General features: G+C 43.7%; 1 protein-coding gene across 2 annotated transcripts; it reads left to right on the top strand.

Moving 5' to 3' along the window:
- Positions 1–1,555: 1,555 nt before the first annotated feature.
- LOC112220821 (eukaryotic peptide chain release factor subunit 1-like) lies at positions 1,556–10,540 on the top strand. 2 transcript variants are annotated; one of them, XM_042303004.1, is made up of 11 exons: positions 1,556–1,707; positions 2,098–2,209; positions 3,724–3,899; positions 5,112–5,251; positions 6,548–6,686; positions 6,834–7,024; positions 7,207–7,336; positions 7,556–7,729; positions 8,018–8,082; positions 8,212–8,358; positions 9,823–10,540. In XM_042303004.1, the coding sequence occupies exons 2-11, from the start codon at positions 2,124–2,126 to the stop codon at positions 9,904–9,906; spliced, it is 1,332 nt and encodes a 443-aa protein (XP_042158938.1). In that variant the 5' UTR covers positions 1,556–1,707; positions 2,098–2,123; the 3' UTR covers positions 9,907–10,540. The 2 variants fall into 2 exon arrangements, with proteins under 2 accessions (XP_042158938.1, XP_042158937.1); XM_042303003.1 differs by lacking the exon at positions 1,556–1,707 and adding an exon at positions 1,827–1,976.
- Positions 10,541–10,954: the final 414 nt, after the last annotated feature.

Here is a 10,954-nt window from a genome sequence, read left to right as displayed (position 1 = left end):
TGGGTGGTATGCTTTTTCACAGGTGACGACAATACAGTCTACAGGGAGGAGGTCAATGACAACAACCTCTCCCTCAATGTCAGTAAGACCAAGGAGCTGATTGTGGACTACAGGAGATCAAGTTTCTTGGTGTCCAAATCACTAAGGACTTAAAATGGTCCACACACAAGTACAGTTGTGAAGGCTTGCATCAAGTCTGACACCAACAGGCTACTGAACAGCTTCTATCCCCAACCATAAGACTGCTAAATAGCTAACAAAATGGCTACAAAGACTATCTGAGTTGACCCTTGTCATTTATTTTGTTTCTATGCACCCTCACAGGACTCCACACACTCATGCACACAACACACACACACACACACACACACACACACACACACACACACACACACACACACACACACACACATATACGCTGCTGCTACTCGCTGTGTCATATATCCTGATGCCTAGTCACCCTGTACATACACTATATGGCCAAAAGTATGTGGACATCTGCCTATTGGACATCTCATTCCAAAAATCATGAGTATCAATATGGAGTTGATCCCCCCTTTGCTGCTATAACATCCTCCACTCTTCTTTGAAGGCTTTCCTCAAGATGTTGGAACATTGCTGCGGGGACTTGCTTCCATTCAGCTACAAGAGCATTAGTGAGGTTGGTCACTGATGTTGGGTGATTAGGCCTGGCTCGCAGTCGCCGTTCCAATTCATCCCAAAGGAGTTTAATGGGGTTGAGGTCAGGGCACTCTGCAGGCCAGTCAAGTTCTTCCCCACTGATCTCGACAAACCATTTCTGTGTGGACCTCGCTTTGTGCACGGGGGCATTGTCATGCTGAAACAGAAAAGGGTCTTCCCCAAACTGTTCCCACAAAGTTGGACAGAATAGTCTAGTATGTCATTGTATGCTGTATCGTTAAGATTTCCCTTCACTGGAACTAAGGGGACTAGCCCGAACCATGAGAAACAGCCCTAGACCATTTTCCTCATCCACCAAACTTAACATTTGCTCGATTTTATACAATTGTCAGCAACGGTATGGCTGAAATAGCCGAATCCACTAATTTGAAGGGGTGTCCACATATTTTTCTATATATAGTGTATCTACCGCTATCACTCCAGTATCCCTGCACATACATTGGAACTGACTCTGTATATAGCTTACTTACTTACTTATCATGTTCTTATTATTTCTTATTATTGTGTGATTTTGTTCTAATTTGTGTTATTTTTAGTACTACAATCATATTGACTACTGCATGGTTGGGTTTAGAGCTAGCAAGAAAGTAATTTCACGTGACATTAAAACGTTAAACTAAAAAAACGTTTTTTTCCCCATCATAGTCACTAAAGAAGTTCAGGAGAACTTTAAATTGAGATGAATAACAAATTATAATTTTGACTACAAATCCCATATGAACCATTTTGAGATATCCCCGCCCATCTTCGTATAATATTGAATCACTCCAATCACCGTATAGATATCCATGATCAACATAGAGTTTTGACCAACCAGAAATTTACCTCAGTGTTTCTACGTTTCCAGGAAGTCCCACAAGTGAGCCCCGATCTCACCACGCGAAGCCTATGGAGTGTGGTAGAGAGGAACCGGCAGGAGAGGCAAGTGGACAACGTCATTTCACCGACGACCGAACTAGAGCGGCAGCTGTAGCGCAGAGACCGGAGTGGCTTTGCCGGAGGCAGGTACGGTATCTTCGTCGTTTTTGTAAATGAAAGGGTTTGGAACCAGTTGACATTTGGATGATTTAACGTTTTCTCGAGGAAGAGAGTTGAAACTAGGTCGGGTTGCGACTTTAGACAATGAATGGGGTGGACACTAGGGCCTGGGAAGAGTGCGTAGGCCTAGTTTTTCCGCGCACTTTACTGACACAGCAGCGGCGTAGAGTCTTTCCTCCCGGTCGGTCCACCACACTGGTCAGGTCCCTCTCGGACACCCCTTCTAGCTCAGAGAGGTAGACACACAACTGGCAACCTAAAATCCGGTCACTGAACCTTGTGAAGTTAGCTAAATCTATCCTTTTTGTTCGCGGCTGATGCAACGTTAGCCAACTAGTTGACGTTCTTCTCTTTCAGGTGCTGAAGTGATTACAGCAGGAAAGATGGCGGACGACCCTAACGCAGCGGACAGGAACGTGGAGATATGGAAAATCAAGAAGTTGATTAAAAGTTTGGAAGCTGCCCGAGGGTACGTGGTTGAAATGGGCACACGATACAGGACGTATCACTGGGTGTCGGAGGGAGACGGAGATATGCAGACCTGAATGGACAGCTGGATAGGCGAGGACGAATTTTGGGAGTGGTACTAGCTAGCCAGTTAACGTACTATTAACACAGTCAACATTGGAAATTACGTTAGTTCCTACCAATATTCGATTTGTGTCGTATAATTAGTATGATGCCATTCGTGTTATTTGTAGCTAGCTCGGTTACTTGTGTGTATTTCTGTCCGGGTTAGTTAGCCAGTTAGCTACATGTTAGCCGAAAATGCCGGCATCTGTGGATGGGGTCTTTAGAACAGCGGGGTCGTTTGTATATCACACCAACGACTAGGTGCTTTTAGCAACGCGGGTGTACAGTATACACTAGCCTTGTTTTCAATTGTATTGGGTTGCACAAAAACAGTCATTGGGAAGCCAGAAGCTAAATTTAAACTTAACTGCCAGTACTGTGGCAGTGGGCAGGACGGTTGGTCATTGTGACAGGGGGGGTTTGAGACAAAATATCTAGAGGATCGTTTAATATTTAACTGACTTTCCAAACATGGGTCTGTTGTAGACCAACTTCCTCTGCTAACATCATGTCATCAAGAAAAGTCCCGAGCAAGTTGTCTTTTTTGGCCACATGTGGTGCCACTGGCACAGTAAGTTGAAACAGAATTGTATTTAACTTAACGTTATCTTCCCATGGACTGGTCTTTGTGCAAACCAGTACAATTGCACCTAACTGACACCAGTATGTTCCCATATGCTGCGATAGATAAAGCAGTTGTTGGCTATGTTGGCTTGCTTTCAAGATACAGCATTGAGCATGTCTTGTATTGGGGAGTGGAAGGCTTAAAGCAACAATATGTTTGAGTAGCAAGCAGCAGGCACACGACTGCCATTTCCTATTCCTTTGTTGACAATGTGTGTAGTTAGCTAGCGGTCATCCATATTCATTTAGATAAGTAGTTTGACAAAGCTAGCTATGTGGCTTACTCGGCAGTGTGACTAGGCAAATGGGAGCGCTTTGCCCCCGAAGTGTTCTTATTGTCCACTGGCACAGAATCCTCTGCTACATACACATACGGTTGACAATTTGGCCTATATTCACTAACCAACTACCTGTATGTATGCAGCGTCTACATGTATGGCTCGCTGGTTTGCCTTTAACTGGTAGTGAATGTGGCACGGTGGGGTTTTAGTGCAGTCGTTGGTGTCAAGGACAGAACTTATTGTTCTGTATGGGACTGTGTGCCCCTCCCCTTTCAGACAGTAATGTTTGGTGTCAGACTGTTTTAAAGTGGAGGTGTGTGTTACAAGGATAGATATGGGTCAGGTAATATTAGAGGGTGATTGGGGGGGGGGTTGATGAGTGGCAGATTTGTTTTGATTGAGAGCATATTCCTTCCTTTCAGAGATTGATATGACTAAGACAGTTACATAAACACACACTTTACACAAGGTTGTGTAAATACACTATCTGTACCTCTCTCCTCAGTAATGGAACCAGTATGATCTCGCTGATCATTCCCCCTAAGGACCAGATCTCCAGAGTGGCCAAGATGTTGGCTGATGAGTTTGGGACAGCCTCCAATATCAAGAGCAGAGTCAACAGGCTCTCTGTGCTCGGGGCTATTACCTCTGTACAGCAGAGACTAAAGCTATACAATAAGGGTGAGTGATTTGTGTTCAAATGTAACTAAGTGTGTCGTCATGTATCTGTGCTAGGAGCCTTGACCTCCTCATAGTGGACTCCAAAGCTACAGCAAGGATGTCTCTTTCTTGTTAGTTGTGTATATCTCTTAACTTCTTATGGGCAGGTGGGATGGTAGCGTCCCACCTGGCCAACATCTGGTGAAATGGCAGAGTGCCAAATTCAAATTAAATTATTAGAAATATTTAACTTTCATACAATCACAAGTGCAATACACTAAATTAAAGCTTTACTTCTTGTTAAATCCAGTCACTGTGTCAGATTTCAAAAAGACTTTACGGCGAAAGCAAACCATGTGATTATCTGAGGACAGCGCTCCATCAAACAGACAGACAATCATATTTCATCCTGCCAGGCGTGACACAAAACTCAGAAATAACAATATAATTCATGCCTTACATTTGAAGAGCTTCTTCTGTTGGCACTCCAATATGTCCCATGAACAAAAGGACCATTTGGGATGTTTGATTAACTCCGTCGTTATATCTCCAAAATGTAAATTTATTTGGCGCGTTTGATCCAGAAAAACACAGGTTCCAACTCGCGCAACATGGCTACAAAATATCTAATAAGTTACATGTAATCTTTGTCCAAACATTTCAAACAACTTTACTAATACAACTTTCGGTATTTTTTAACTTAAATAATCAATAACATTTAAGATGGGATAAACTGCGTTCAATAGCGGATAAAAACAATGTGGAGCAAGCTTTCAGGTCGCACGCCCAAACCACAACAGTACACTAGACTCGACCCTACTTCTTCATTACACAAAGGAAAAAGATCAACCAATTTCTAAAGACTGTTGAGATCCAGTGGAAGCGATAGGAACTGCAAGCAAGTGCCTTAGAAATATAGATCCACATAGAAAAACCTTTGAAAAGAGTGACAACAACAACAACAAATCCTGGATGGTTTGTCCTCTGGGTTTTGCCTGCCAAATAAGTTCTGTTATACTCGCATACATCATTCAAACAGTTTTAGAAACTTCAGTGTTTTCTATCCAAATCAACTAATAATATGATATCCTAGCTTCTGGGCCTGAGTAGCAGGCAGTTTACTTTGGGCACGCTTTTCATCCGGACGTGAAAATACCGCCCCCTAGCCTAGAGAGGTTAAGGGTCACTGGGTCTTGCCTGTGTTGACTGTTAAGTCCCATCTTTCTCTTGCAGTGCCCCCTAACGGCCTGGTGGTGTACTGTGGGACCATTGTGACAGACGAGGGCAAAGAGAAGAAAGTCAACATAGACTTTGAGCCTTTTAAACCCATCAACACCTCTCTGTACCTCTGTGACAACAAGTTCCACACTGAGGTAGGAGCTCTACATATGTACAGTGTCTTTGGAAAGTATTCAGACCCCTTGACGTTTTCCACATTTTGTTACACATTGATTAAATTGTCCCCCCCTCCCTCAATCTACACACAATATCCCATAATGACAAAGCAAAAACAATTACTTAGAATTCTCTGCTTATTTATAACATTTAAAAAACATTACATTTACATAAGTATTCAGACCCTTTCCTCACTACTTCGTTGAAGCACCTTTGGCAGCGATTACAGCCTTGAGTCTTCTTGGGTATGACGCTACAAGCTTGACACACCTGTATTTCGGAAGTTTCCCCCATTCTTCTCTGCAGATCCTCTCAAGCTTTGTCAGGTTGGACATGGAGCGTTGCTGCACAGATATTTTCAGGTTTCTCCAGAGATGTTTGGTTGGGTTCAAGTCCGGGCTCTGGCTGGGCCACTCAAGGACATTCAGGGACTTGTCGAAGCCACTCCTGAGTTGTCTTGGCTGTGTGCTTAGGGCCATTGTCCTGTTGGAAGGTGAACCTTCGCCCCAGTCTGAGGACCTGAGTGGTCTGGAGCTGGTTTTCATCAAGGATCTCTCTACTTTGCTCCGTTCATCTTTCCCTCGATCCTGCTTGTCTCCCAGTCACTGTCGCTGAAAATCATCCCCACCGCATGATGCTTCCACCACCATGCTTCACCGTAGGGATGGGTGCTAGGTTTCCTCCAGACGTGATGCTTGGCATTCAGGTCAAAGAGTTCAATCTTGGTTTCATCAGACAAGATAATCTTTTTTCTCATGGTCATAGTTTTTAGGTGCATTTTGGCCTGTCTCCAGTGGCCTGTCATGTGCCTTTTACTGAAGTGTGGCTTCCGTCTGGCCACTACCATAAAGGCCTGATTGGTGGAGTGCTGCAGAGATGGTTGTCCTTCTGGAAGGTTCTCCCATCTCCACAGAGGAACTCTAGAGCTCTGTCAGAGTGACCATCGGGTTCTTGGTCACCTCCCTGACCAAGGCCCTTCTCCCCCAATAGCTCAGTTTTTGGCCTGGTGGCCAGCTCTAGGAAGAGTCTTGGTGGTTCCAAACTTCTTCCGTATAGGAATGATGGAGGCCACTGTGTTCTTGTGGACCTTCAATGCTGCAAAAATGTTTGTACCCTTCCCCAGATCTGTGACGCAACAAAATGTAGAAAAAGTCAAGGTCTGAATACTTTCAGAAGGCACTGTATGTCTCCTCTTTGTGGATGTTTAATGGCAATGAAATTGTAATGAAAATGTCCTCTGTCTTTTTCCCTCTCTACTCTCTCCCTTTCTCCAGGCACTGACGGCCCTGCTGTCCGATGACAGTAAGTTTGGTTTCATAGTGATCGATGGTAGCGGGGCTCTCTTCGGGACACTCCAGGGGAACACCAGAGAGGTGCTGCACAAGTTCACAGTGGACCTGCCCAAAAAACACGGTACGCTCCGCTCATTACACACACACGGACACAGCCGGACATAAGAACAAGAACATAAGAGATTTCAAATAAGAACAATTGATCAAAAAAATAAATTATCCCCCACCACTACTTTTCTATCCATCTAACGTTCTCTCACTCTGTCAGGCAGAGGAGGTCAGTCTGCTCTGCGGTTTGCCCGTCTGAGGATGGAGAAGAGGCATAACTATGTGAGGAAGGTGGCTGAGACAGCTGTCCAGCTCTATGTGTCCAACGACAAGGTCAACGTTGCTGGAATGGTCCTAGCAGGGTCTGCCGACTTCAAGACTGAGCTCAGCCAGTCCGACATGTTTGACCCTGTAAGTGTGTGTTTGAGATGATCCATGGTTTATGCTGCGCCGATCCTTACTGTGATCAGTCAGTCCTTTGTCAGACTGATGCTTTTTGGTGCAATTCCTCTTGTGGATTTGCTCATTCTTAGTGGCAATGCATAGCACTGCACACTAACCCCTGGTTTGTGTGTGTGTGTGCGCGCGCGCAGAGGTTACAGGCGAAGATTCTGAAGCTGGTGGACATCTCGTATGGAGGAGAGAATGGCTTCAACCAGGCCATCGAACTGTCGGCAGAGGTCCTCTCCAACGTCAAGTTCATCCAGGAAAAGAAGCTCATAGGTGTGTGTTTGTGGCACATGTTGAGGTTAGATTTTGGGTTATCCCAGCGAATGTTTGCCTGTGCCTGCATTTGTCCGGTGTTTGTTTGTTCGGGTTAGTGAAGATTGTGAATGATGAGTGATAATGATTGCTACCCCATTTCCATCCCCCAGTCACTCATTCTTTTTTATTTGACCCTTTATCCCCCCCCCCCCACCCCCATTTTCTCTCTGGCTGCAGGGCGCTACTTTGATGAGATAAGTCAGGACACGGGGAAGTACTGTTTTGGGGTGGAGGACACACTCAAAGCCCTGGAGATGGGAGCTGTGGAGATCCTCATCGTCTATGAGAACCTGGACACCATGCGTTACATCCTTCGCCTGCACGGGGCCGAGAGCATCGGAACAGAGAACGGTACACACACACACACACACACACACACATACTCCCCATGTGCAGTATGTTGTCTTGCTCCGTGAAGTAGAACAACTGAGCAGAGAATGCTACAGACGCACTCCCTTTTCACACACACACAAACCATTGTTAGGTTAGATTACTCGTTGGTTATTACTGCATTGTCGGGAACTAGAAGCACAAGCATTTCGCTACACTCACATTAACATCTGCTAAGCATGTGTATGTGACAAATCAAATTTGATATGTGTTCTCATTCCCTGTCTCCGTTGGCCGTTTGTGTTTCAGATGAGAAGACTCTGTATTTAACACCAGAGCAGGAGAAAGACAAGTCCCACTTCACAGACAAGGAGGTAAAGCCCTGTTCTCTATCCCTTGGTGTCATACACACAGTTGCCCATTCGGCCGGTTCAATTTGTTGCTTTCTTGTAAACATTTCTTTGCGCTCTCTGTGTCCATTTGGTGTGTGCGCATGTTCACAGACTGGGCAGGACCACGAGCTGATTGAGAGCATGCCTCTGCTGGAGTGGTTCGCCAACAACTACAAGAAGTTTGGAGCCACGCTGGAGATCGTCACAGACAAGAGTCAAGAAGGCTCCCAGTTTGTCAAGGGCTTTGGAGGCATCGGGGTGAGTCCGCACCAGCCACTTGTTATTATAGGGTTATAACACACCACCGTTCAACAGTTTGGGGGTCACTTAGAAATATCTTTATTTTTTAAAGAACCATTTTTTTGTCCATTTTAAAATAACATCAAATTGATCAGAAATACGGTGTAGACATTGCTAATGTTGTAAATGACTATTGTAGCTGATTTAAATATATATATATATATTTAATTATGGAATATCTACGTAGGCGTACAGAGGCCCATTATCAGCAACCATCACTCCTGTGTTCCAATGGCACGTTGTTTTAGCTAATCCAAGTTTATCATTTTAAAAGGCTAATTGATCATTAGAAAACCCTTTAGCAATTGTTAGCACAGCTGAAAACTGTTGATTTGAGAAACCGATGCCTCACAAGTCGTCACTAATTAGTACCCGCAAAACACCAGTCTCAACATCAACAGTGAAGAGGTGACTCTGGGATGCTGGCCTTCTAGGCAGAGTTGCAAAGAAAAGCTATATCTGACTGCCCAATAAAAATAAAAGATTAAGATGCGCAAAAGAACACAGACACTGGACTGAGGAACTCTGCCTAGAAGGCCAGCATCCCGGAGTCACCTCTTCACTGTTGATGTTGAGACTGGTGTTTTGCGGGGACTATTTAATGAAGCTGGCAGTTGAGGACTTGTGAGGCGTCTGTTTCTCAAACTAGACACTAATGTACTTGTCCTCTTGCTCAGTTGTGCACCGGGGCCTCCCACTCTTTCTATTCTGGTTTCTATTCTAGACAGTTTGTGCTGTTCTGTGAAGGGAGTAGTAAATGGCGTTGTACAAGATCTTCAGTTTCTTGGCAATTTCTCGCATGGAATAGCCTTCATTTCTCAGAACAAGAATAGACTAATGTGTTTTAGAAGAAATGACTTTGTTTCTGGCCATTTTGAGCCTGTAATCAAACCTACAAATGCTGATGCTCCAGATACTCAACTAGTCTAAAGAAGGCCAGTTGCATTGCTTCTTTAATTAGCACAACTGTTTTCAGCTGTGCTAACATAATTGCAATTTTTTTTTTTTTTTATTATCAATTAGCCTTTTAAAATGATAAACTTGGATTAGCTAACACAACGTGCCATTGGAACACAGTGATGGTTGCTGATAATGGGCCTCTGTACGCTTACGTAGATATTCCATTAAAACTCAGCCGTTTCCAGCTACAATAGTAATTTACAACATTAACAATGTCTACACTGTATTTCTGATCAATTTGATGTTATTTTAATGGAGAGAAAAAATTTGATTCTCTTTCAAAAACAAGGACATTTCTAAGTGATCCAAGACTTTTGAACGGTAGTGTAGGAGTCACTGTTATGGTCATGTTGTAGAGGTAGTTCACAGCATGAGATCAAATTCAAAAGCCTAACATTCGTAATGACCCTTCAATCCAGCAGAAGTCTTCACCTGGATAATTGACTCTTTCTCTCTTTCTCAGGATGCTTGCGGTACAGGGTGGATTTCCAGGCCATAGATTACCAGGCAGAGGATGATGAGTTTTTCGATTTAGATGACTACTAGGTAGTAGGGAACTGAATTGGGGAGAAAGAGGGGGAAAAAACCTGCAAGAATGAATGAAGAAATAAGGAAAGAAAAATGACTTATCTTTTGCAGCAAGTGAGAGGGGACAGACATATACATTACATTCAATTTTAAATGCATATACACACACTTCCACTAACGCTCACACAGGCTGAAGAGTGAAATTTTATTTCAATCCATAGAGGGACACAACCCTTCCTGAATGAATCCCTGCCTTAGAGTGCTGGTTCCTTCCCCTGGTTGGATTGGACTTGACTCAAATATTTTTTGTTCATAGATTTTTTTTTTCCCCCTCCATTTTGAATGAACACAACAGCAAGTTCCCAGCAATCCTCACTCGCTGCCACCCACCGTCCCCCTGGTCTGATTAAGACGGTCTGATGAAGACTCTGGACTCACTCCTCGCATATAGAAAAAATAGATTATTTCTTCCCCTCATCCTGTCCTTGCCCTCCCTCCTTCCCCCCCTTCAATGCGTAAAAAAAATGCATTTCATTTTTTTATTGGTTCCTGCTGTTGTAATTTTATGAGAGTGGGGAGTTTTTTTTGTTTTTTTTACCTGGATTTCTGTAGCAAAGGGGAGGGGGTATTAAATTTGAACTGCTCAAAACCATTGCTACCTCCTCATCCGCTGTCGTCTACAATCCTGTGGAGTGGCTGGCCTTCCGAGAGCGGCTGGTTCTTCCTGCTTCCCTACCAATGAAAGGTTTCTTTGGCCAATAAGCACCAATGAGTGTGACTAGAATGTCTGAATTGTTTTGCTGTAATGATCATCATGGTGCATGTATTTTATTTGGTGTGGAAAATAAGGATACTAAATTCTAATCAAGGAGGACCTTAGAGGTAGATTCACTGGTCAGGTTTTTAAAATCTCAAATCAATTGCTGTCAAAAAGGTAAGGAGAATGTGTAATTCAGGAGAAACGCATTCTACACTATTTGTTACAAATACATTTGCCCACATTGCTCATTTAATTTTTAAAATTTGAACCATTATTTAACTAGGCAAGTCGGTTAAGAACAAATTC

Source organism: Oncorhynchus tshawytscha, linkage group LG21, assembly GCF_018296145.1.
Source record: "Oncorhynchus tshawytscha isolate Ot180627B linkage group LG21, Otsh_v2.0, whole genome shotgun sequence".
NCBI lineage: Eukaryota > Metazoa > Chordata > Actinopteri > Salmoniformes > Salmonidae > Oncorhynchus > Oncorhynchus tshawytscha.
This window is presented reverse-complemented; position numbering and strand designations above follow the sequence as displayed.